The sequence below is a fragment of the Python bivittatus genome, unplaced genomic scaffold (genome assembly GCF_059951505.1).
Source record: "Python bivittatus isolate LINGU-HERP-01145 unplaced genomic scaffold, Pbiv_v1 ctg000480_np1212, whole genome shotgun sequence".
In the NCBI taxonomy this organism is placed as follows: Eukaryota; Metazoa; Chordata; class Lepidosauria; order Squamata; family Pythonidae; genus Python; species Python bivittatus.
The window spans coordinates 24,969,102-24,996,178 of record NW_028277075.1 but is presented as its reverse complement, the minus strand read 5'-3'; the positions used below and the strand labels follow the sequence as shown (position 1 = coordinate 24,996,178).

The 27,077-nt window shown below is 39.0% G+C and overlaps 1 protein-coding gene across 1 annotated transcript in view; it reads left to right on the top strand.

The window, feature by feature from the left end:
* LTK (leukocyte receptor tyrosine kinase) overlaps window positions 1-27,077 on the top strand; it is a 111,345-nt gene that overhangs the window by 71,785 nt on the left and 12,483 nt on the right. Inside the window, exons 11-22 of the mRNA XM_088145484.1 lie at window positions 3,161-3,262; window positions 5,280-5,457; window positions 6,673-6,823; window positions 9,860-9,991; window positions 10,849-11,005; window positions 13,887-14,069; window positions 14,640-14,738; window positions 16,095-16,247; window positions 17,967-18,077; window positions 19,825-20,011; window positions 21,077-21,167; window positions 22,078-22,142. Coding sequence (XP_088001610.1) covers window positions 3,161-3,262; window positions 5,280-5,457; window positions 6,673-6,823; window positions 9,860-9,991; window positions 10,849-11,005; window positions 13,887-14,069; window positions 14,640-14,738; window positions 16,095-16,247; window positions 17,967-18,077; window positions 19,825-20,011; window positions 21,077-21,167; window positions 22,078-22,142 — 1,609 coding nt within the window. The remainder of the gene's footprint in view (window positions 1-3,160; window positions 3,263-5,279; window positions 5,458-6,672; window positions 6,824-9,859; window positions 9,992-10,848; window positions 11,006-13,886; window positions 14,070-14,639; window positions 14,739-16,094; window positions 16,248-17,966; window positions 18,078-19,824; window positions 20,012-21,076; window positions 21,168-22,077; window positions 22,143-27,077) is intronic.

Sequence of the window (27,077 nt, the reverse complement as noted above, 5' to 3'; positions counted from 1 at the left end):
TCCTCTGTAGGAGTTGTGCATAAGAGGCAAGCAGCTGTTACAATTAGGCTTAATTTCTTCTGTTAACAGATGCTATACACCAAGACAGCCATGATGTGCCATAGATAACCACTGCAGAGGTTACCACCAATGCTTTATTTTCTGAGAGTAGCTACCCATATGATCAGAAACTAGGATATAGTTTGGAGAGAGGCATCCTTATCTCTTTCCAGCAACATCTGTATTTTGACACAGATAGTCTTTAGCTTGGTTGTGGGATTTTATCCTGCTTGAATATATCAACTGATAGCTTGTATAAAAGTGAAGCAGTGATTTGGCCTACCACCAGCAACTTCAAAACTTAATCAGGTGAGGTCAAGAGCAGAGGTTGGTGTCCATCCTTTGAACCAACCAATAAGATGTGGAACACAGCAAAACTTACAGTGTGCATTTACATTTAGAGTGGTGAACTTTCATTCATTTGAGTTAAATATAATTGTTGAACAGTAACAGTAAATTCAAAGTAAAAATGATGGAGAGTAAGTGGGAACTTGGGCATATGGAGGTTAGGGAGATTAAAATGCATAAGGAAATGTGGATAAAGCTCTATCAAATTCTCTGTTACTGTTCATATAAAATAAAAGAGACGATGCCTTGCTTTGTGTATGAAAGAATTAGTTGGTAGAAGCAACTCAAATTCAAATTGGCCCTCAAATTCAAAAGGCAGACTCTACTAAAATATTGCAGACCAGAGCTCTTATCCTGTGATACAGATTAGGTATAATGGGATGCATTAATATCATACATTGATATATTGACTGCAGAATCCCAGAAGTACAAGAATTTGCATGATTAAACCATTACCAGTGAGACTAGGAATATGGTTGTCTGTTTTATGACTAAGATAGAGATAGTGTCCTTAAAATTTGAATTTTTTTCAGAAAAGGAGGAAAAGTTGTTTGAACATGGAGAACTGCCTGAGGACAGTTGGTTGAGATGCTGCTCCATTAAAGACTGAATCAGACATACAAACGAAGGCATTGTCCCAAAGAGTGATCTACATCCTGCAATAGTGACTAAGTTGATTGTCTTTCTCTGGATGTCAGCAACTGAGCTGGGAATAGTTCATGATTTTTAGCTTCCTAAAAAGTTTAACTGAAGGCCAAGGAGTCTAATAACCCCTTTGTGCTCAGTTGCAAGTGCCGCTATTTGGTTTTTCTTTAATCTAAATAGTTTATTTTACATTAATTTCAGTTTTGTCACAGCTGTGGTATGATAGCTATAATGCCTGATACAGTATGGAAATTGTCCAGCACAAATCAGTTCTACCGTCACCCCCTGTGCGTTCACAAACTGAGCAACACTGCATGAGATATCCTGCCTCTGCAGTCCACTGCCCCCAAATATGTATCTGTACTGGACCTTTCTGGGCATGCAAAAAGGAGCAATTGTGGAGGCATCTCCCACAATTCATCCTACTCATTTTTTGTTTTGCTTTTAATCTAGAAGAGAGCATGGGAAAAAGTTATTTGCTGAAAGCTGTTTCTAGCATTCTTCTTCCAGGATGATACCTGAGAAATCTTCTGGGCCTCACTGAAGAAATTGTTCATAGCTTTCTCTGGCAAGGAGAAGGGAGGGGAAAAGTAATTATTTCTGAGTGTGTTCAGCATCTGTTGAGAACAGAAATGCTTTATATAGTACGAAATTTCAAATAACAGTATGAGATTATGTAGCAGTGGCTAAAATGTTGTACTATGGTTTCTCTCCTTACAATGCTGCAGTAGACTGAACCCAGTAAATTGGAAGAAACAGAAATGGGAAATTCTATATTGTCAGTATGTCATATCAAAGATTTTCATCCTGAGTTACCACCATAAATGGAATGTAGTTAACAGTATGATACTCCAGCTATCTCTGTAGCTAATTCTCTCCCCGCCCCAAAACACACACACAAAGGACTAAAAAAACCTAATTTGTTAACCAATAATCAATGTTCAAAAGTGGAACATTATTAACATTGGCAAACTGCACTTAACAATCTCTTTGTGCAATTTGTTTTCGTTATTGTTGTCATGTATTCAGTTGGTACTTGTCCAAAACATGCATGCATGTCAAGGCTTTCACCTCTGAAGTTAGGGCTACTGCATCATCTTCTTTTAGTACTGTGTCCTACCTCAGGTTGGCCACCATCTATGCTATCTGTTCTTTTAAGGATTCTGTAATAGTTTTAATTGGAAGGATTGATAATGAAACTCAAGCTCAGATACTTTGGTCACCTAATGCGAAGAGAGGACTCTTTGGAAAAGACCCTGACGCTGGGAAAGATTGAAGGCAAAAGGAGAAGAGGACGGCAGAGGATGAGATGGTTAGATAGCATCACTGAAGCAATGAGCATGAAAGTGAGCAAACTCAGGGAGGCAGTGAAGGACACGAAGGCCTGGTGCAATATGGTTCATGGGGTCACGAAGAGTCAGACACGACTTAACGACTGAACAACAACAACAAATAGTTTTCAGCCATTAATGATTGTCCTGGGAAAACATAATGTGGTAGTTTTCCAATGCTTTCTGCTATATTGCGGTATGAATTCATTTTATCCCTATCACTGTAGATGCCACTGCAACTATTCCAGACTTCACTCTGTTACTGTTGTTGCTACTATAAGAATACCTGCCTTCTATGAGGGGAATGATTATTTACTGGCCAAAATAGTCACCAAGTCACAACACTGTCCTTGGATATAGGTAGCATTTTTTCAACTCAGTAACAATTCCTGCTACAACATACAAGCCAGCTCAACATTTTAGAGAATGTAAAATCAGTCAATAATTTGATAAGCCAAATGCAGAAAACTACTGTGGCCTTGCAGAAAGTTTAGGAAGAGAGGCAAAACCAGCCTCTCTACATTACAATCTAAATTAGGCCTATACACCCAGGAGAAAATGCAAAATGGTTTATGCTCCACCCTAACCAATTTAGTCTCAGAATTTAGAGAACTGGAGAGATGAATAGAAAGAGATGGCAAATAACTTTTCTATGCCATTTTTGCAGGTTTCTGAGTTCCACTTGTACTGAAGTCTTGCAGATAGGATTTCTTGATTTTAGGCAAAAAAAAAATTTTTTAAATCCAAACTCTTTCTTCTTCTGTCTTTTCATTTCACCCATTCTCAAATTCTGGCAGGAAGAAAACAAAATCAGACTGATGGAAAACAGCACTACTCATTGGAAACTGATAGATTGGATGAACGTCTTTTTAATCCTTTGGAAGAGCCACTTCTTTTAGGTGACTATCCACTGTGTATCCATTCGTAGCATTCATTTACAACTAATTTGTTGCTAAGATTTCTTCCCATAGCAAACTTATTATTCTCATAATGCTAAATCTGACATAATTATTGACATAATGCTAAATCTAGGCATCTGAAATAAAGCAGCTTTTGAACAACAACACAGTTATAGAAAATTACATGAACTATTTCTTTTTTTTTTTAATTAAAACTTTTGTTAAGATGTATAAAAAGCAGAGTTCAAATACATATCGGAAAGTATAGAAAAGAAGGAAAATAGAACTAAAAGAAAAAGACAAAAACTGAAATAGTGAGAACAGATAGAAAGATGAAACAGAAAGTGACTTCTGACTATCTCCAATAGAGATATGAGTACAAATTAAAAAAAGGTTAATCTCTTACCACTAATTAATCCAAAGAAAGTTACAGGAGCTATTTCAATCCTTTTGGACGGAAAGAATGGGCTAATTCTTAAATTAATAATTTTTAATTTTCAGCCATATTTCCTGTATTTCCTGATTTCCTTAGCATAAACAGTTTGGTAGGTATGTGGGTATGTGGGTAAAAATGGAAAGAATATGCCTACTGTAATTATGATTCACACCTAGAATCTCTGACTTTTTGCACTGGAGCAGTAATGTGAGATGGGCAGTGACAAATTTGAAATATAAATAAATAAATATTTTAAAAATGTTTGTTTATTTATTTATTTATTTATTTATTTATTTATGCAAATGTGAATAGCAGACAATTTTCAGGAGTCTGACTGTGGTCCCTGAACTGGGATCATAACACAGGGCAAAAAAGTTAAGTGCTCTTTGCCTCCTGCTTGAGTTTCACCCTGGATCAGAGTTCCCACGCCCATCTGTTGTTTTCTTTTCCAAAATCATTCACTTGTATGCTACTTGCATGAACTGAACTATGTCAGGCTTGAATCTATGCATACATTTTTATATAGATGGGTTTATTTTGTTAAAAAGAAGTGGAGTGAACCTAAATCCAGTTCATAGATGTGTTCTGCCTGGGAGGTGGCTAGTGAAATACATATACTTCTTGAAGCAGCTCCAGTTCAAGGGTTCCTGTTATTCTGGTTAAAAAAACAGTGTATGCAATATTTAATTTATTTATTGTGGTGGTATTAACAAAGTAGAAATTGATGGAATTCCATTAGGATTCCACCACCACACACACAATTTGTTACTTGATTTGCTAAACAGCTGCCACCACAAAATCGCATTTGCTGGATATTTTTGCATCTGGTTCAAGTTGGAATCAAACTGTGAAGACCTGAAGATCCAGAACATATATTTGCCCTGAAAAATTTGTTTTTTAACCAGTTTGCACATCTGTAAATTCAGAAACTTACATGGTATTCAGCCTTGCCCAAATCTGATGCCCTCTCAAAGTGGCCATTCTGACTAAAATTTCATTGGAAAAGGAGGCAAAGGTAAAAGAGAACTTTAAATGGAGCAAGAAATGAAGCAATTCTGATACAAAGTCTATCACAATATTCAGTGCTGCTGCATTGCCATAAGTGTCAGAGCCATTAAATAAATTGAAATACTATATCTTGTGATCTGGAAGCTGCTGAGAATTTTGGGGCAGGAAAAGAGGAAAAATGGGAGTTGTACAGTCATGTATGTACTGTATTTCACTGGAAAGGCATTCTTATGTTGAAGATTTTCCTGATAGCCTTCAAAACAGAAGGTTGTATAATCTTTCTATGTCTGCTACAGAAAGGCTACAGTAATGCATAAAAATTTACACAACATGTGTCACTGAGATAGTTGAGAGATGCAAAGCTATTAGTAACATATTCCCCATGGAAGAAATGAATTTGTAGGCAAATATGGCTGTTGCTATATCTAGAAAAGCTAGTGAGAAATCAGAAGTAGGAGCTGGCCAGACAATGATGCTTTTCCTTTTTATTATGGACAGGTTGTGTGAATATGGTCTGGGAAAAAAGTGAAGTTGACATGTTAGTCACAGCTCTGAATCTTTTTCTAATATTAGGGGAAACACCTGTTAATCTCTGGTGGTTTACATCCTGTGGGGCCGGTGGGCCTCGAGGGCCAACTCAAGCACAATGTGATAGTGCTTATCACAATACCAATGTATCAGTGACTGTGGTGAAAGAGGGAAAGCTACGAGGGGTACAAGTCTGGAAAGTGCCAGCATCAAACCGATATACGTGAGTATCAGCGTGATGAGGTGAGGAAATAAGACTACTTACAATACGAGCTTCATTGGGTGCCAGTTTGCTTCTGGGTCCAATTCAATGTGTTGGTTATTACCTTTAAAGCCCTACATGGCATGGTTCCAGGTTACCTGAGGGACTGTCTCACCCCCATCACATCAACCCATCCCATCCAGTCAGGCAGAGAGGGCATGTTGTGGACCCCGTCAGCACAAGAATGTCTGCTGGCAGGGCCCAGGAAGAGAGCCTTCTCTGCCGTTGCCCCCACCCTTTGGAATATTCTCCCCCCCAGAGGTGTGGCAGGCCCCTATCCTCCCAGCCTTCCAAAAAGGACTAAAGACCTGGCTCTGCCAGCTTGCGTGGGGTGATAACAATCTTACCCAATCATGGAGGTGGCTGGTGCCTTGATGACGCTCCCTGAATGACTGTCAGTTATTCTTGGATCTATTTATTCTCTATTAATAGTATATTGTAATTTTGTAATTTTGATTGATTTTAACTGTTTTGTAAACTGCCCAGAGTCGTTTCAATGAGATGGGTGGTGACAAATTTGATAAATAAATAAATAAATAAATAAATAAACAAACAAACAAACAAACAAACTTTTAAGCCAAGAAATCTAATGGTACCTCCCATCAGTCCCAATTGATATGGCCAGTGGTCCAAGATGTTGTGAGAGGTATAGTCCAGCAACATCTGGAATTTCCCTCCCCCCCCCGCTTTATTTCAGTACATTAGCCATGTAATCTTTACATCAAAATAGGCTAGTATTCTTATTCCTACATTAAAGATTTTATATTTTCTACCCATGTGATTTTAAAATATATATTTAATGTAGGAATAAAATATTTTAAAGATTTTATATAATAAAAAATGGTGGAAGGAAAGGAAAGAAGAGGACAACCAGTAGCTAGGTGAATAGACTCAGTTACAGTGGTGATGAGTGCACTGTTGGAAGACCTGAAAGACCAGGTTAGGAACCGATCGTCATGGAGAAAATCTATCTATGCAGTTGCTAAGAGTTGACAACAATTTAATGGCACATAATCAATCAATCACATTAAAGATGGGCTTGATATTGAGCTGAACTTCTCCTGAATTCTCACAACCTGAACAGGGTTGTGGCTGTGAAGAGATCATGGTTGCAGTCACTTTGGAGCCTCGCTTTGAGCTGTAGAGTTTCTTCCTAACTGCTTTACTTTTCTCCAGGATTTCAGCCTATGGAGCAGCTGGAGGGAAAGGAGCCAAGAACCACAACAAGCGGTCCCATGGTATTTTTATCTCAGCTGACTTCCAACTGGAAAAAGATGAGCTCCTCTATATGTTGGTGGGGCAACAAGGGGAAGATGCCTGCCTAAGGGTGAGGCGTGCACACTTTCTACATCAAGCACTTGATGCAGGTTGATTAGGATATTTCAGGAGGCCGTCTTCTCAATAATGATAGCTCCAAAATACTGTAGGAAATAGGATTGCAAAGGAGAGGTTTTTTACTAGCTTGATGTTCTGGCATTCTTTTTCCTGAGTTTCCAATCAGTGTCTTCTTTGCTGGACCTTTTGGATGAACAATAAATAGCGTATGGTATAGAATGTTTGTCTTTTGGGTCTGTAAGTGTCAAGCTTTTATCTGTTTCATCTTGCTCTCCCATGAGGTCATGATCTGCAGTACAAATCCTTGTTTTTTTATCACTCTGTTATAAATTCCTACAAAGAATCGTGGGAATTTCAATTGGATGAATTTCTGTTAATTTTCTTTAGATATATAAGCACAACAGGTTTTAATCTTTAGTGCGCAGACAGGAAGAGAGAAAATTTCCGGTTCATTTTCAGGAACCATGGGGAAATAGAAGCTGTACCAAATTATCTGGAAAAGGCAGTAAGACAAGCTTTTAAAAAAGGGGTGGGGAGGAAGAAAAGAAAAGAAAAGAAATATTACATAGGCAAGGAATGACAAGGGCAGAAATAATTGGTAACACCTTTTCTGCACTGTTAGCACTTTCAAGCTGTAGGTGAGAGACTGTGTGTTTAATAGCAATTCAGAAGGAAGGCGCAGCCAAGCTGTCTGAGTGTCATGAGGTTTATCTGTAGTCAGGGAGACGGTTTATTTGGGCAGAAAGAAAACTTGCTGGAAATGGTATTTCCAGTACTGTACAATCTTTATTCCTTAACTTTGCTGTATGTATAAACTGTCAATAAGCTTGTACAAAAAAATGCAAAAAAAAAAGTTGATTTAGTTTCTTCTATTATTCGCTTCACTGAAGCTACCACATGCTGTCCTTCATATGTAAACCATATTGCTCTCCAGGGTGGACTTTACTGCACCTTCTGTCAAAGAAATTACTATTTTTAATATTACTTACATGGAAATGTTGAAAAGTTACCATCAAGATCGTATCTCATTGTGTTGTAAAGTTTTCTCCATTCTCATTTATCTTAATGAAACAATTACAACCAGTGATGAATTGTGACTTAAATACTAGTCTTTGGGCAAAACACATTTCTTCCCAGATAGTTGTTTGTTTGTTTGGTTTGCATATTTTTTATGCTGAAGGTTGCAGGTAGCATCTACAATGAAAATGATTCAGATAGCAGGTAATATAGAAGACATCTGTGTTACAGCTTAGATTGCTGCTACCCACCAGAACTGACAGTAGACAAATTGTGAGAACAGTTGGTCGAGGACAAATAGTCTGTTGTGGCATAAGAAAGCTTCGTATGAACAGCAGTAGATAAGAACAAATCTTCCAGGTGATGTGTAGTTGTCTGATGTGAACAACTTTGCTTTGCTAATGGAAATTGTTTAAAAAATTATTTTCTATCCAACTTGGAGATAAATTGCTATTTATGATTCCGTTTCTAAGGCCTTCCTTCTAAACCTGAGAATTCCAAGTTAGAGCACTGACAATGTTCCATGGTAAATTGAAATCTAACATTGATCAGCTTTGAATTTATTTTAAACTACTGTTACTGATATATTTGGGGGTGGGGGAATCCTAGTATTTAGACAAAAGAGAGAAAATGGTAAAAGTGGCATTTTCTGCTAATGGGAAGAATGAGCAATCCCAATCTTTATTTGAGAGCCAGTTTGGTGTAGTGGTTAAGGCATCAGGCTAGAAACCGGGAGGCCATGAGTTCTAGTCCTGGCTCTAGGAAGGAAGCAATGGTAAACCACTTCTGAAAAACCTTGCCAAGAAAACTGCAGGGACTTATTCAGGCAGTCTCCAAGAATCAGATACGACTGAACAGACTTTTTAAAAAAAATCTTTGTTCAGGATTTTCAAAAAGGCGAAAGTTCTGTGCAGTAGTAAATACATGCAATCTATGATTTGTTGATCATGAATAATAAAACAGATGTGTATAATCTAAGAAGAATAGTTTGCTATAGTTAGCTTGTTGGATTAGTTCAGGTGAAACCTAGGTTCAGGTCCATATACAGTCACTGAAGCTCGTTGGTTGGTCAGGTGGTACGATCAGTCTTCTAGCTATCCATGACATTTGCAAGTAACTCCTAGGCATTTTAAACCCAATCTGGGATTTCCCCCACTTTATCCTCACCATCTGCAGATGTCTACCATAGGTTTCAAATCTGAAGGGAGCATCTTCTGTTAATCATTGCTCAGCACAAACTAGCCAATAGCCAACTAGCTGTGAGGACACCAGCCAATCAGCCCTCACATCCCGTCCTTCAGATTTGCTGGTCACTAGGTTGATACCCCACCCAGAACTCCCAGCAGTTTCTGAATTAACCAATGCCTACTTCTTCCTTCACAAAAAGAGAAGCAAAAAGGCTTTGGCTCACCATGGAGATATTCTAGCAAGCCCTGTGAAGTATGTTATCCCAGTAAAACCTAAGCAGGTAGCAAGCCAGCCAAACTGCATTTGAGATCTTTTCCCTAAGATGGGCTGATGAAGTAGAATTAGGAGACTGGGGATGTGACAGGCAGTCTGCCCAGCAAGAATGCCAACTTGCAAAAACACAGGAGGAGCCTGCTGAAACATAAGCTTTCTCACTAGCTGATGTGAGGGAGAAGAAAAAAAGATCTTTGGTTATCAAAGGATGCTAAGATATCCAGGTGTTTTGGGACTTTCAGTGCAGTAATGCTGTCTTGCTGTCAGTGTGGTGTATGGAACCAGGCATGGTCAGCAGCAGAGTTGGAGAAACCATCTATGGTGGGTCTGATTATCTATCTCTCTACTTAATCTACCTCACAGGATTGATACTGTAATACAATTAAAAAAGGGACTTTAGAAACCACTGCACTGAGCTCCTGGAGTAAGGGCAGAATATATCAACCAAATAAATCTAAGATTCAAGGGAAAATATTCGCAGTTGTCTATCTATTTAAATAAAAAAATCTTCTCCAGATTTTAATTCTTTTTCTCCCCTCTGCTCTTTCAGATTAACCATCACACTAAGCAGATTTGCCTGGGAGAATCGTCAGAAATTGAAGAAGAGTACAAGAAAGAAAAGGGACTGACTGAATGGGCTGGAGGAGGGGGCGGGGGTGGAGGAGCCACCTATGTGTTTCGAGTAAGTTTTCATGTTCTTTTGCAAGTGGTTACTAAGGAGTATCCAGTTAGCAGTATTTAAGGGCCAGTTGCAGCAGTTCCCTATCTGGAGAATATTTAAACGTAGAGATAAAAATATAACTCATGATGGAGCTATAAGACAATGGAGAGAGTCACTGCAACAGGGAGATATCAGGGCGCTCATTGCTCATATGCTCAGCAGCTGATAAATGATACAGCCCCAGGTTGAAACCTCCACCAAGCAATCCTAAAATAACCCAAGACAATTTGAATTATGAATTACCCCTAAGTTAACATTACGTGCATTCCTGCCTTTTTCTTTTTGTCCTTCTCCACACTGATGGGTTTGAATTGTTACCATTGTTCTTTGAAAGAATAGAGGCCATTGATAGCAGACCAATTTCATTGGCAAGGTTTCCTTCAAAGGTACCTGGGAACTTTGGTTTGCTGCAAATGCTGAGAATTGTTCGGTACAGAACTGTAGTGTCTTTAATGCAGTTAGAATTCTTCGGCAGAGAGAATATTTTAAGCCTTTTCGATCAGATCAGACAATTTTTGGTCTTGCAACAGCTGAAAGGCCATAACTTTTCCCTACCCTCCCTATACTTTGCTCTATAAAGCTGGAAATCGTGTGACTCCGGCACTAGCGGTTTTAGAGTCAGGCGTAAAATTGTTCAAGAGTTACTGCGCTCAACTGCTTGCCTCTCAGGCCAAAGAATGTCAGCCATTCCAGTTGGAGATTTCATGTCTGTTGGGGTTTTTTTTTTGTTTGGTGCTTGACTTTGAACCTACTATGTTTCCTTAATGATTCCTTGTGTTTGTGTGTGTGTGTATGTGTGTGTGTGATTTCTTGAGCAGCAGAAGGATGGCGCTTTTGAACCTTTGCTTGTTGCGGCAGGGGGTGGAGGAAAGGCTTATCTGAAGGCGCAGGAGAACTCCCTGGACGACGCGTTCTTGGAACAGTATGTGAACAGTTCGGCAACACCTGGGGTCAGTGGGAGAACTGGAGCAGCAGGTGAGCATCTGCTCTTGATCACGGGCCAGCAGCTGAGCAAACAACATCTGCTGAAATTATATAAATTTAAGATACTTCACAGGAAATGGGTTAGTGTGACGCTTATATATGCTAATTTTACATTTGTAGATGCAAACTGACACCAGCCAGAGCTTATTTTCACCTTGGGGCCTTTCTTGAAATGCTGTTCTTGAAAGAACACAGAGATACCATACTGAATGTTAAGCATTTGAAGTATGCTGTAGAAAGGCTAAGATTTATTGTGGGTTACAGAATGTGCAACTACACATGCGGTGTCGATATTTTTAATAACCTAAAAGCTTTTGCAGGAATAGGTATGCTCATTAGTCTTTAAGATGTCACTAGATTCATGAGTTCGTGGTCCTTTCTATATCACTCTGAAATTCCCTCTTGGCATGATTTCCAGCTCCCTTTTTCCAAATCGGTTGCCAACTTTGTGTTTGTGGGTGCCCAAGAAGGCTTTCCATAGCTTCCAGTTTGCCATTCTTTGTTTGTGAAAATCCTGTTTTTAGCTGAAAATGTGTCCTGCCTTTTCTATAGGAACCCAAGATGGCATCCAAGGGAGTCTCCCCTAATTTTTGTCCCACAGCAAGACCCGTGAAGTAGTTTGGGTCAAGAGAGAATGACAATTATCCCATGAGTGCCATGGATAAGAGAGGATTTTCCAGATAAAGTCCAATGCATGAATTGTTCTCTGGGTGTAAAATCCTTTTTCAGAGTATTAATATACTCACCCAAGTTTTCTTTTCTTTGCCATTCTCCTGAAAATTGTTCTCGTCACTGGGCAATTAAACTTAGAAAAAAAGCTTCCATCAGCACCAAAGAAAGCATTTCTTTAGCCTTTGTGTGAGAAAGAAAATATTCAGGGGCCATAACAGCACACAGGGAGTAAGAGATGAGCTCTTCTCTCTCTCTCTGAAAATTCCTCACACCACATTGCAAGGAAACTTAGAAAAATAACTTGTTAAAGTTATGTTTATTTCCCTATGCTTTATTACCCTTGGTAATATGCAATTTAGCTTGCTGCGTTAGGATTTTCTGAGGCTTGTAGCACTGGGGAAAGATGGTTGACCCTGACCTATATAACAGCAGTTGTCCAAAAGGAGAATTAAACTAAAAATAAATGTTCTTGGACTCTTGGAAGTAGATTCAAGGAATAAGTCCTTTGGACTCATAGTTAGCAACCTTCATGATTGTTGGTGTTTGGTACTGGGAATTGGAGGAACAACTAGGCCCACTATATCTGCACCGCAAAAATCCAGATGATTGTGAAATGATAGCAGACAGTTATAGAGACAGATACAGATATATAGATATAAAAATTTAAAACTCTTTGTTTCACCTTAATGGTCCTTCAGATATTTGCACTGCAGATATGGTAGCCCTAAAGAACAATCGCTTTTGAAAATAGCCCCAAATTTTAAAGGTAATCCATGGAAGTTTAAGCACAGAAAGGAAAAGGTTGGGTAAGATTTGGAAAACTATAAAAATAAACTATAAAAATAAACCATAATTAGATTTAACTTTTGAAGAGGAAGATCTCAACAGGAAAATGTCTAACTGATGGAATATAATCCATTCTTCAAAATGTGCTCAAACAAGGTTAGCAATCAGATAACAAATTCTCAGATGCTGCTATGCTCTTCAGCATGACTATCAGCCTGAACAGGACTGAAGTACTTTACTATCCCATGCCAAATACCATCCCTGTAGAACCAAAAATCACTGTTGATGACACCTAGCTGACAAATGTAAACAGCTTCAAATACCTGGGAAGCATCTTCTTGAGTGATGGGTCTTTGGACAAAGAAATTGACTCCAGGATCGGCAAGGTCAGTTAGGCACTGGGGTGGCTGCTTACTAGAGTGCTCAATCAACACAACATCTGTATCTCCACAAAGCTGAAAGTCTACAGAGCTGTGGTTATCTCCACCTGTTGCTTCACCACTCCCCCATTGCTACAGGGCTCAACAAATTAGACTTGGACTGAAATGATTTGCAGATGAGTTGTAGATGGATAAATTGCACAACAGAAGCCCCTGAGTGATGGAGTTTTAAATGGAACAGCCATTGCACAGGGGCAGTCCCACTCTCTTGGCATAAGAGACCTTAATCCAGTGGCAAGGAAAATCATTCTGGCTGGAGACATCTCCTGCTGCAGTGGATGACCAGGGCATCTAAATTTCTTGTTGTGCTCTTAGTGTTCCACAATGCCTGCTGGGCCTGCCTTCTTGACTGTTGGTCCATTGGTCAATCTCCTCAACTCAGTCTGCCAGGGCCAGACTTCACACACTGAGATAGACAAATCCCCTATCTCACCAAGAGTCGAAGACCTGTTGGCTACCCTCACGTGGTTTATCGGTGTGTGGCCACTGCACATGTTACAACTACTTGGAGCCACAGATGAGAGCTAAGCACCAGGTGGGGACCAAAGGTGAATGAGCAGCCCTAGAAAGGGCATGGTAGGACCCTCCACCAGAGGTGCTACCCCTCCAAGGACACCCCATACACCCCGGCAGTATTATAGAAATATACAAATTATTTATATAAACTATTATATAGACAAATTATAGAAATATAAACTATTTTTTTTTCATTCCTGTAATGGGTCTCCATAATTTGTGTCACTGGCACAGAAATGTATAGTGTTGCCAATATACTGTATAATAGCAAAATATTGGAAATGGGTTGTATATATTTAATTTAATGCTTATTAATTTGTTTTTTAAAGTGTGTGTACATGTATCTATTTTTGCCCTCTAACTGATGTGCAATTTCACCCTATTATATTCATCAAAAATGAAATAAAATACCAGCATCTATCTGTGAATGTCATTATCTTTCTCTTCATAATGTACAGGTGGAGGTGGTGGTTGGCAAAGTATCACCCAGTTTCCCTGGGCTGGGAAATCACTCCTGGAGGGTGGAGAAGGTGGTGATGCCTGCCACCAAGCATTAGAGAAACTCCAGTGGGCCACTTCTGGTGGTTTTGGTGGTGGAGGAGGAGCTTGTACATCTGGTGGAGGAGGAGGAGGCTACAAAGGTATAAAGCTTAGTTTATATCAGATTGAATCTTCATTTTGTTCCAAAATTATTGTGCTGCCCCATGTCCAGGACATCCCTAGTAAAAAGAAATGGAGACCACTGTATCTAGAAAACATGGTTTCATGTTATCTTATCAACCTGCATAACATTATCAGTCTCTACAAGTTTAGTTCTCATCATTGCTACTGTCCAAGTAAACAGTGCATACTTGCATTCATAGCAGTATATTTTCCATTTCTGATAAACAAGCAAGGAGGGTATTCCTAGTAGTGTTTCATCATTTGAAAAAAATCAAACCCATAGAAATTTGTGGGTGTAGCAAAGAATTTAAATATATGTTGCCACATTTGGCCAGGTAGAATGAAGATGTAACATTGTACTAAAGGCTATTCTGAACCATAGAATTAAATCCCTTTCCAGCAAATTTCAGGAAAAAAACCCAGTAGTGTGACCTTAGTACAAAAGTTCTCTGTTAGTTCCAGATTCTTTAAGTTTGGATCAATTGGCAACTAGATAACCTATGGATCCTTGTAGTCCTGTTAAATATGTCCCTTTGTTCTAATTGTAGGTGGACATGCTTCTGAAACAGATGACATTACAGCTGACGGGCAGCATGGTGTTTCCTTTGTGAATCCAATTGGGGAGATCTTCTTGAGGCCTCTGGCAGGTCAAATATAGCCCTACAGTGGGATGTACCTTATCATTTATCTTGTCCCTCAAGTATATTGATCTACTCACATGTGCCTTTTGTACCCCACTCTTAGGACATAGGGAGGATTAGGTGTCAAGCATGGGGATTCAACACCACATAAGAATATGCCATTTGTATGTAAACTCTGCTACATAATATAATGGAATCATTTTTGAGGGCATCGTCCAAACAGATTAAAAAATGCTTTCAGTACGTCTGACACATTAACTTGCTGCAGCATGTTTGAAGTTCAAATCTGGCCTCCCCAGAAGCTGCTTATGTGAGCTGCCCTAGGTAACTGCTTGCAGCTCTGATGGCAGCAGGTTCTGGCATGCATGAATTGGAATGGCTTTCCATAATAAATACATCCATAATGAACACATTTTCACTGGGCTGGCACACAAAATACCCTTTCTGATTCAGCAAAATAAGGTCAAATTCTATTGTACCAATGACTAACAGCTTTGCTTAGGGCAGTGTTGTCCAAACTTGGCCACTTTAAGATGAGTGGACTTCAACTCCCAGAATTCCCCAGCCAGCCATCTTAAAGTGGCCAAGTTTGGACAACACTGGCTTAGGGTATAAACTTTTGTGGATTAGAATTCAGTTTAGAATGTATCTTCAGTTAATGAAACTTTTTGCTGTAATTAATATATTTATATTTAAGGGGCCACAAGCTTTTTTTGTTTTTTCCCTGTTGGAATCATGAAAAGGGATCATAGAGGCACCCCCCTTAGTGCAGGATCTACTAAAGTAGATGTGTGGACTTCAGTTTTAAGATGTGTGGACTTGCTAGCCGGGGAATTCTGGGAGTTGAAATCCACACATCTTGAGGATTGAGAAACTCGGGTTGAGAAACACTGTACTACAGCATCTATGACAGATGACCATCCACTCCCTGTTTGAAGACCTTTAACAAAGAGAACTCACCCCATCATGTGGCAGCCTGTTCTACTGATTGATAGCTTGTATAGTCAGTAATCAAAGCAAATGTATTTGCCTACCACATTAAGTTCTGCCTTGAAAAGGTATTCTTCGGTAGCCTCCAAGATATGTTCCCAGTGATTATATGTATCAGATTTTGGGCAAAACACTGCTGAAGCCAATTCAGACACTTAGGATTAGAAAAAGTATATGGATAAAAGACCTACTGAGGAAATAGCAGTTCTTCCCTAACAGTTTACAACTGTACACCTTGTTAGAGATGTACTTTTCAGAAACATTTGAACTATAATTTCCCCTCCTTCCTTCCTTCCTTCCTTCCTTCCTTCCTTCCTTCCTTCCTTCCTTCCTTCCTTCCTTCCTTCCTTCCTTCCTTCCTTCCTCCTCTAGTTATGGAGAGTCACGGTGAAGTGGTCATTGAAGTCTATGTGAATTGCAGCCATTGCCAATCAGGTATCTGCAAACAACAGCCCGGCAGTCACCTACCGATCTGTATTTGTGCAGCTGGGGCCATCTTGGCTAGTGACAATGTTTCGTGCACAGGTAATATATGAAAAAATGCTTTGCAAATAAAATGAAGTTCTATTTCTTGCTTTCTCCAAGCATCACCAGGATCAGATCAAAGAAGCAATAAGCTGGTTTAACAATTATCCCTTTTCCCCAAGGAACACTTCTAAAATTATGCACTAAATCTGTTCATTTTGTTTTACTTATGTTTTTTATTGTACTTATTTATTATTTATTAATTCCGTTTGTATAGCCACTCATCTCGACAAGTATCTCTATATTGCTGCAGTTCTAATGTTTGTAAACTACTTATGGCTTTGGAGGGGTAGCATCTAAGTTTTTAAAGTAGCAAGTATTAATAGCAAATAGACACCATTTCCTTAAAAATGGTGTGGTAAAACTTTGTAGTTTAAAGATCCCTTGGCAACCTCATTAATCTGCACTTCCCAGGATTTTGGGGTGAAAAGTGAGGTTAACCATGGGCTCTTTGTAATGTCAGCATTAATGTGCTTTTCTTCAGTCCATGAAGCGGCATGAAAGTATACTGCTATACTTTTCATGGCTCTATTGCTAAGCCTTGTTTTGTCCCAGCAGCAAGGACAGCTATTGGTGCTGTCCTCACAGCTTTAATCTGGAACAGCTTAAGGGAATCAATTGGTGGACTCCTGTGTTGTCACCTGCCAGCAGGGAAAAAGGCAACCAATCACTGCCTTTAAGGGAGGAGATAAGGCCTGAAACATGGCTAGACTAACAGCCCCTGGAAGCTCACCTGCTTTACTGGGCAACACTCACCAGGAGATGCCCCTCTGTAATGCTACCTGCCCTCTTTCCCCCACCCCCTACTCTTGCCAGCCCTCCTCCCTGATCACTTTCCACAGCTCAGAGAGATGTCAGGAGAAGCAAAGGAAACAAGAGAAGCAGGTGGAAAAGGAGTATAGTATTAGAGAACCCTAATTCTCTTCCACCCTACTACTCTTTCCCTCCCTCACTGCTGCCAAGGTTCAGAGGGATAGAAAGAGGCATGGGGGCAGAAGCAGTTGTTGAGTTCTCCAATGCCACAGATCACCTCATGGTTAGCAGGACATGAAGATCAGCCTTGTGATGACAGGTTGTTAGGTACAAATGATGTTTCTAAAGGGGTTTTCTAATGATCTACAGCAATTGTATAGAAGAGTTGTGAAGACCTGGCTCTTCACCCAGGCCTTTGGTGAGGGAGAGTGAGACCCCTCATTTCATTGCACTTGCCATCTTTTATCTTTATTTTTTTATGTTTTATTGATTGTATTGTAATTTCTTTTATTGTTGTGAGCCACCCAGAGTCATTGAGACATACAGAGACATTAATTACAGTAACAACTATCATTTGAAAGCAAGACCAATATTTTATAGTGCTGTTCGTTCATCTCCAGCTCCTCCTTTTCCTCTGTATTTTATCTTGTAATTTGGGGACACATTTTTGCCCCCAATGCTTCTTCTTTCAGTTTTCTATGAACAAGGAGTTGGCCACATTCTGTTTATGAACTTCTTAGAGTCTGGGGTGGAAACAAAATGCTGGAATAGAAGGAGTCTTGCTCTAATCCAGTGCTTGGGCTTTTTAAGAAACCCTGCTTAGGGTCCTAAGCTGAAATATAAACGCTTATATACTGTATTATGGCTGGTGTGGGTCTTCCGGGCTGTGTGGCCATGTTCTGGAAGTTTTGTTTCCTAACATTTCACCAGCATCTGTGATGGGCTTATATATTATGTCTTGTCTAGTCATCCGGGAACCCGTTCCAGAAGAGCACTTGCCTCTCCCATTCCTCTTGACAGTGATTGCTGTGATTGTGGTTCTTGTTATGATTCTCACTTGTGGCAGCCTATCTATTGGTAAGTCTTGGGAAGGAATGTTGGAAAACTACAGACAGTCTGTAAAACAGTGGTTCAGATCCAGATTTGGGCTTATTGATGTTTTGTTTATGTTAGAGGATGAGAGCAGGGGGGCAATTTTGCAGATTACTCCTTCCTCTGCAGACTGCTGTGCTCCCTGAAAAGCTTCTCCAGAGGGCCAGAGCACCATCAAAAGCAGAATGAGAGAGGGTGTGGGGGACTGCAGAGAAAGAAACAGAATGTACAAATCTGCCCCCTTACGCCAACAGGGAGTTTCCACTGGATCCCAGTTCTTTTCATATTTGACAGCAAGTCTGGATCCACCCAATATGATTGTGAGAGAATAAGGTGAACACCTCAAAAGAGCAAGATCACCTCGCTTTCACACAGAGCTGCAGTTTCATTGAACTACTTGATTAAAAAAGTAATCATGAACAAAGGATTCCTAAAAATACTAAACTGATTAAACAAAGATATACACAGGCTCATATTTTAAACATTTTATTTAAAACAAGGGAATGGGATAATTGAAAGCATGTGAAGTTTGCTGATTCATGGACAGTTTGTTAATGTGATCAGGACAGGTGTAATATTAGTCAAGTGAGTTGGCTACCTTAGGCAGCTATGTTAAGTATCATGGAAGAGCAGAAAATGGCTAGTTATTTGCTTTGCAATTTCCACATTTTTATTGCAAGAGATGATTCTGCAAGAGATTATTCTAGTGGGGTTTCCTGTCTTATATGCCAAAATTGTTTGGCTTTGGATACTGTGCACTTTGATTTGGATAAAAGAGGTGTTGTTCATTGCTTCATGCAGTGGGTGGTAAAGAATTGCCTCATTTTTTTAGAATTACAAAATGTCCAGTGAATCAAGGGGATACATCATTGCTCCCTTTGGGATGAATGTCATTCAGAAACATGTGGGGGAAGAGTCAAAGCATGGCTTGATTTGCCAGCTGGTCCAAAGTAAAGAGACTCAACATTTCAGTGGTCATAGATGTCAGTAAGACAACAGCTATGGCATTTAATATCTGTGTCTGTGTGTGTGTGTGTCTCTCCGTTTCATACTGTTGAGTTTTTCATCTTACGATTTTTTTTGATGAATAAAGGAAATAATTCAGTCCATCTGTAGTTAAAATCTCATCTTGGGCTTCCAGGCCTAGGCTTTCTGATTAAATAAGCATACTTTTCTTCTAAAAGAAGCTACCTCATGCCTAAATCCATTTGTAGTCATGTATATATTTCCGTGTGGTATATTTAATCCACCATCTGCATTATAGTCCCCTTTCAAGTCACCACTGAGAATTGTATTTTGATTTTCCTGAATTCTTTTGTTCATTTTGAGAGGGAAAGACTTGTACTTTTAAGCTTGCCATTGTACCATATTACACCTACATAATTTTTTAAACAATCATAAATCCATAACTTGCTGAAGGTTTTGCATTAGAGCCTCATTAAAAAGTATTGTATTTCAAGAGTTGTAGTTATTCCTCTCACTGATATGACTGTATCTGCTCCTGTCTAGGGCACATTCTCAGAGCGTTTGTATGGGTGCCTGATGAGTTAAAAAGGCTGACTTGCAGCACTGTAACTCTGCAAAAATATCATAACAAAACTTAAAAATACTAAGATGAGTAAGTCCAAAAATGTTGAGATAGAGATTCTGGAATGTTACTACATCCATTGTTCACATGGCTTAATTGCTTCTCTGTTCTTCTCAGATTCTCATTTATGCTCTTTCTTTTCAGTGTATCATCGAAAGAAGAAGCAGCTAGAAGGAACCAGAGCCCATCTTCAGAGTCCAGAGTATAACCTAAGCAAAATCCGTACTTCTACCATCATGACAGATTATAACCCCAACTACAGCTTTGCAGGAAAGGTGGCCACGCTCAGTGAACTTAAAGAGATTCCACGAAAGAATATTTCTCTACTTCAGTAAGAGAGTGTGTTCTTGCTAATTTAGAAGAAGGAATTATATCCTGAGTCAACAGGGTTGGGAAATTGCACTGATTCTGATTCTACCAGTTTTAAATCTCAGTATCTTAATGTGAAGGCATACAATTCTGCAAAAATTAGTTATTTATTATTGATACGAAACAGTTTATAATTGGCCTTTGATATGCCTAAATTAGATCTCTGTATATTCAATTGCCCAGAGTTGCTAAGTGTTGGGCAGGATATAAATTAAATTATTATTATTATTATTATTATTATTATTATTATTATTTGTATATGTCTATATTCTAGTTCTGTTGACTACATGGTCAAGTCCATGCAGTTTTCTTGGCAGCATTTTTAGAAGTGGTTTGTCCTTGCTTTCTTCCCAGGGCTGAAAGAGGGGGATCTTGCCCAAAGTCATTCATGCCTATGGCAAAACTAGAACTCATGGTCTTCTGATTACTACTCCAATGCCTTTAACCAGTACAACTATGACTACCTCTTAGCACTACTACTCATGTTAGTATTCTGCTATAATGTCATAGACATTGGCTAGAATATCTTGGCTATTTTTGCCTCCTCTTTGTTTCTGAACCTACTGTAACAGGAATGCTGCTGAGTTCTGTCAAATAAAGAGATGGTTGCATTTATAAAATACTTCTTCATGGGTGCTAATATTTCTAAACTTGGCTAAGGGTAAGAATGGCCACTTTGTACGAATTTCTGAGCGACCCCCCCCCCCTTTCAGGTAGAATGCATGCTTAACATAACATTTGGACACCCACTCATAATTGTAGCGCAGGAGAGAAAGCCTGAATTTAGTTAGAGAGCTCTAAGTGCATGCAATTTGCTTTTGGGGAAATGTTAACAAAAATATACTGCTATCTTTATGCTTGTTTCCTCACCAGTGCTTAATCTGTATATAAGCAGCCTCAGATAATGGACACTTCCAACAGTCCCTGCATTGTCCAATGTTTTGGAGTACAGAAGGATTTGCTTGGTGTAGATACAGGAAGTGCACAAAGTAATGAATGTGTGTTTTTGTTTTCTCCCCCCCTTTAGGGCACTTGGACATGGGGCATTTGGTGAAGTTTACAAAGGAACAGTGGTAGGAATCACAGGGGATCCCAGTCCTCTGCAGGTGGCTATCAAGGTTAGTGTCTTCAGCTAATATTATCTATGTTTGACTCTTGATGACTTCATGGACACATCCATGTTTTTGGGTACTCATTGCCTTCTTCTGGGATTTTTCAAAACTTTCCAGGCTAGTCTACAGTCCTGGGATTTCATGGAGGGTCTCTCATCTAAGAACTAACCATATCTGATCCTGCTTAGCTTTTTCAAGATCAACCAAGATTGGCTTAATACTACCTATGTAGTCATAGTCACAACTATGACCAAACTTAATTGTGTCTTTTACATTCTTTTTGGTTTTTTTCTTTCTGAAATTTTATCTGGTGTTTTCATTAAAACAGACATCTGAGGAGCTTACAAATAAATAACCATAGCTATAAATAAGAATGCACCAAAAAGCAAGAAGCGCCTTCCGAAACTGTAAAAAGAACAGAAGCAATTGAAATTGATGAGTATTTTTTATAAGAAAGGGTATGGATAAGCAGGGCATGCTCAGCCTGACATCAAAAAGATAGTGAAAAATAAAGCCAATGGACTGTTTAAAGAAGACATTTGCAAATCAGGATTGCACCACCAAAAAGGTTCTCTCTATTCCCACTCTACTCTGCTTTTCCCCTGTGTGTCTATACTACTGTACTCTGAATTGGAAGGTAGATGGTGGCAGATAATAAGCATCTCTGTGTGTCATATCTTCCATATCAGGGGCATTTGGATGACATCAGTGCTATAATCATGTTGTTTTCAGGATTTGCTTTAGAATGATTTGCTATTTTTGCTGGGTTTCAATTTTGTTCACTTTTCAGGCTGAGAAGCAGTATAAAAATGAAATACAACCAAAGGGTTGTTCTAATAAACAAGAATTCTGCCTTCCCATTTTCTCCTGCCAGTAACCTGCAATGGGTTCCACTTTTTCTGTTTCCTTTCAACAGACATTGCCAGAAATCTGTTCAGAGCAGGATGAGATGGATTTCCTGATGGAAGCGCTGATAATCAGGTGCATTTTAAAACTTTCTTCTTAGACAGGATTATAGGTTAACAAGGCCAATGAGACATAACTAGAAATCTGTCTCAAGAGACTTTATTCAAACTTGGATTGATTTCAGCAGCACCAACTTAAAAAGAAAGTAATAGGGTATACATTATATAAGCCACACATCCCCAGTTCTCTTTCCTTTCATTCCCTAGAAACTGCCAATTGGTAGTAAAGCTTTTAAGAGTGCTGCTACAGAAATTCTAATTTCACAGTGTCCAGAAGAAGGTAGTGAGCAAAAACTTGCAGGCTGCTGAAATCTAGTCTCATATATTGCAAGTGCTGTTCAGACATTCACTCATTCAAAATATGTACATGCTGAGGACCTCCGGTGAGGATATGGTGAACTAGACATCTTCGAAGGAACGGAGACAGCATTGCGGTGAGATCGGCAACCAGATGGGGTTTTTCTGGCTGGCCAAGCCTCTCCACAAAGGAGAGATTGTGAGATTGCCCACGTGCACTCTGGACAGCTGCTCCTTGTGAGCGAACTGCAGGAAGTGAGGTTTCTGCAGTCGGCTCACAAGTAGAGTGGCTGGGAGTCAAGGGATTTCCACCAAGCTCACAGCTGCAATGTAGCCTTATAAGCATAAAGTTCTGCTGATCCTCATTTCTTAATCACTTCTACAAATTGCTTCTTAACTGCTTTTCAACTATTAAGAACCTACTGACTGACAAGTCTGATAACACGCACTAAGTGAGTCTACCTTAATCCTTAGCAAAAGAAGTTTTAAAGATAAGTTTAAGAACATTTTAAAAATAATTCCTTTTATTTATTTATTTTTTTTGGAGCAAACAGCAAAAGGGTGATTAGAAAGTTGATTTTGGAAAGTTATAAACAGACTAAGGTCCAGATGGATTTGAAATGAGATTTTGAAACTAAGCATAAGAATCCTTCCCATAGGAAAAGGCTGCTGTTTTGACTTCTTAATAGAAAACATGATAGGATAGCAGTTTGAACATTGGACATTAGAGGGAACCAGAAGGAAATAAAGATTACAATTAAAGGGGAAGAACACTTAATTTGGAGGATATTTTTGAACAATGGACCCAGAAGTTAATTTAAGAATGTCTGCCTCTATAGATAGACTGTGTTTAAAAGATGTTATGGAAGAGGAACAAGTTTTACTGGACAAGATTGAGACCGATCTGAAAGTGGATTCAAAAATCACAAGTTATAAGAATGATATGGAAAAATATGCTATACTGAATTTACAAATGAAACTGGCTGATATCTTAATAATTACAAGGGAAACACAGATGGCAAAAGAGTGACTTGGATGACCCTCCTTTATTGGATTTACAAAAGAGACTTGTTAAAGTTCTGAAGGATTTTGTGAGAAGGAAAAATGAAAAAGAAAAAATGAAAACAAAAGAAGAGAATATATGTAGCTCAGGGTTGAACTGTGGAGTCCTTGGGGTTCTCTGAGCTTGGTTGCTTTCTTGCAGGCAAATTCTAGGACATGATTTGACGGGATTAACAATTAAGATTGTTAAAAATAAAAGAAAGGAATATAAAGTGGATTTATCTGCTCAAGGTTAAAATAGATAGGTTGTTATTTCTGGTAACCCTTAATGGACTTTTGCTGATCAGGACTGAAAGATGAGGTTTTAAGGAACTGTTTATAGATAAGATATGAGGTATGGGATGAAGAGATCATTAATGTATTTTAAGAGAAGGTGATAAATTGTTAAAGGGGGAAGTCACTTCTTTATATATTTCTTTTCTTTTTCTTTGTTAAACTTTTACTATTTTTTCTTTTGTATTTTTCTTTTCTATTCTTTTTTCCTTTCTCGGCACTTTTTATTTTTTCTTTTTATTCTTTCATTTTTTGTAGTTTGTATTAGTTTTTATTTGTATTACTGTAATGTTTAATAAAATTATTATAAAAAATAAAAAATATGTACATACCATCTTTTATCTCCAAGCAGTATATAACATACATGTACATGCATATGTGCCAATACTCATACACATGAATAGCAGAACCACATATCATTTGAGATATCAAATGTCAAGGTGAATAAAAATGTATTCTTTCTCTCTACCATCCATATTTAGCAGTATCATCATCTTCAACTATAAAAGTAAGCTGGGTACTTGGAGTCATGCCAGCTATTGCTTTCAAGTGAGGACACCAATGAACAATTAGTATCATTACTGGGAACACTGTACACAGAAAGCACCTACAGAATGCTCCACTGAGGAGCACATTTAGCCAAGCTCCAGCTATCCTTTCTTCTACCTGAAGTCATAGGTGTCCTCATTTGAAATAACATGACAGCCAGCCTGTTGTGAGAGAACAGTTTGGCTGTGTTCAAAACTGAAGAACAATAGTGCTCTTGAGCATGGAGAAAATCTATCTATATGGTCACTAGGAGTAGAAAACAACTTGATGGCAGGTAATCAATCAAAGTGAACCACTTTGCAAAGAACATTAAGCACTGTAACTCCCCCTTCCTCAAGGCCAGATGACTCTTGATTCTTTTTCTTCATGAATATGACCAATATGACCATTACCAATATATTTCTTCAGAAGAGTCTAATGAAGATCCAATGAGAACTTCAGCCAACCTCAGCAGAGGTCCAGCTAAGAAGTTCTAACCATCTAAGTATCTAGTTGGCCACCTTCTTCCTGTCCTTTTGAACTCAATTTAATATAAAAGTCCATTACTTTAATGCACCAGGAAGGATCGCATAGTTGATTTTCTCATTCCTGAGGTTCAGGACTTCATTGAGCCTATTTATTTATTTATTTATTTATTTATTTATTTATTTATTTATATTTCAAATGTAGTCACCGCCCATCTCACTCAATGAGTGACTCTGAGCAGTTTACAGTAGATACAGTAGATAAATACTGGTTAAAATACTTACTAAAATACAATAAGCCAATGTTCATTAATAAATAGCATCTTCCAAGGTAATTGATGTTAAGTAATGGTTGTTAACCTGTGGGAGCGTCTTCAAGATGCCAGCCACCTCCAGGGTTGGTTATCCCTCCTCTCGCCCCATGTGAGTTGGCAGAACCAGGTCTTCACCCCCTTCCAGAAGGCCAGGAGGGTGGGGGCCCACCTCACCTCTGGGGGAAGAGTGTTCCATAGGGCAGGGCCAATGGCAGAGAAGGGTCTCCTCCTGGGTCCTGCCAGTCAACATTCTTTCATAGATGGGGTCCATAGCATACCTTCTCTGCCTGACTAGGTGGGATGGGTCAATGTTTTAGCAGCCTGTAAAGAGCTGTCTACATGAGAGTTGCAAGATAAACATTTATGCTCATACAGTACAGTGTCAGAACATGAGTTACTCTCACATAGGTGCCACATAGCAGAGAACCATGCTGAATATGCCCATGTAAAAAAGATTGGACTGGGTCAGTACTGAACATCTTCCTCATCTCTATGTGTTATTAGTTACATATATTAATAGGATGTTAGTTGCTATTTAATCTCTTTGTAAGTCTAGTCTCTCCTTTTAATTAGGCTCAGTGTTTGGTAAGTGTTCATATAGTTTTCTTGGCAATATGAAGTGTTTTGCCACTGCTTTCTTCTAAAATATTTTTTTTAACTTCCCAATCTAGCCTACAGCCCTGGTTGTCTCATATCCAAATACTATCCATATGTGACTTTGCTTAGTTTTTCAAGATAAGTCCTAGTCAGATACATGCTTCTCTACCTAGTAAGCATTATTTCTGTGGTGCTTATGTTGTGAAGAAAGAGCCAGAAAATGGGATATAAATGCTACAGTTATCCAGATCTCCTGACTGCCACATTGACTGGGAATTGTTGGAACTGTAGACCAACACATCTTCAGGATCTGGCAATGGTATTCCCAATTAAAATTGAGTAATAGCTAAAAAAGAGATACTTCAGAGTCCTAGGAGAGCCTGAAGGCTGAGGTGACTTTTCTTGACAGGTAGTTTCAACAGTGTGTCTTTTCTTCTCCACCTCCCCACCCTTTTTTTTTTTTTTTTAAACAAAAGTGAGACACACCTTAGGAAAAATTCCAGCAGGTTTCTGAATATCAGAAAAGTACCTTGTAAATAGGTGTGATTGCATGATTAATGGCTAGGCTAATAAACTTTCATTGCTATCTGCCTTTCCCTAAATGCTTGGCATGAAAAACATTCCTAGAGGCATTAGTAGGAGTTTACTTCCCCCTTCAGCTCCAACAAGTGGCTGAGGCCCAACCAGTGGTGACTGCATCCCACCCAGACTGAAGGACTTCTGAGTGACAACTCTGGGCAATGGGGCACTTGTGCATGTTTGTATTTTTTTAAATATCTGCCCAATGGGTACTTTCAAATATGTTCTTGTGGTTAGCTATTTCCATCTATCAAGAAAATGAGAGCTTACCCAATCAAGCAGTAATGGAATATTTGTCTAATTATTACATACCAATATGTTATTTAAAAATAATATTTTTTAAAGTTCTTGAGCTTGAAGTACAAATTCCTAAGCCTGAAATATACAGGATTCATTTATTGCAGATAGGCCATGCCAGCTGTAAGGAGGAAGGGATGCATCACAAATCACAGCCAAAGCAGGATTAGAAGATGAATTCCCTCCTTATGATTTTCCCTCCCGTTTTTCTCAGGACTCTTCTCCCAACATGTTTCTCACTGTGTCTTTGTCAGCCTATGTTTTCTTTTCCCCTCTTCACCATCTCTCCAAATAATGTCTGAGGACATCTAGACAGCTGGTTTCATGTGCTGTCCTCCAGTCCCAGGGCAGCGCGAAGTATCCAATCATAAATTTGATCTGTCCCCATAGCCCATCTCAACTCTACTATGAGAGTGTGAATGCTGCTGTCTTAATCATACTGTGTCCTCTCAGATCCCCGTGCAATAAGCTAACACACTACACTGGGGATGGCACTGGCTGAAGCAGTTGGATACTTTC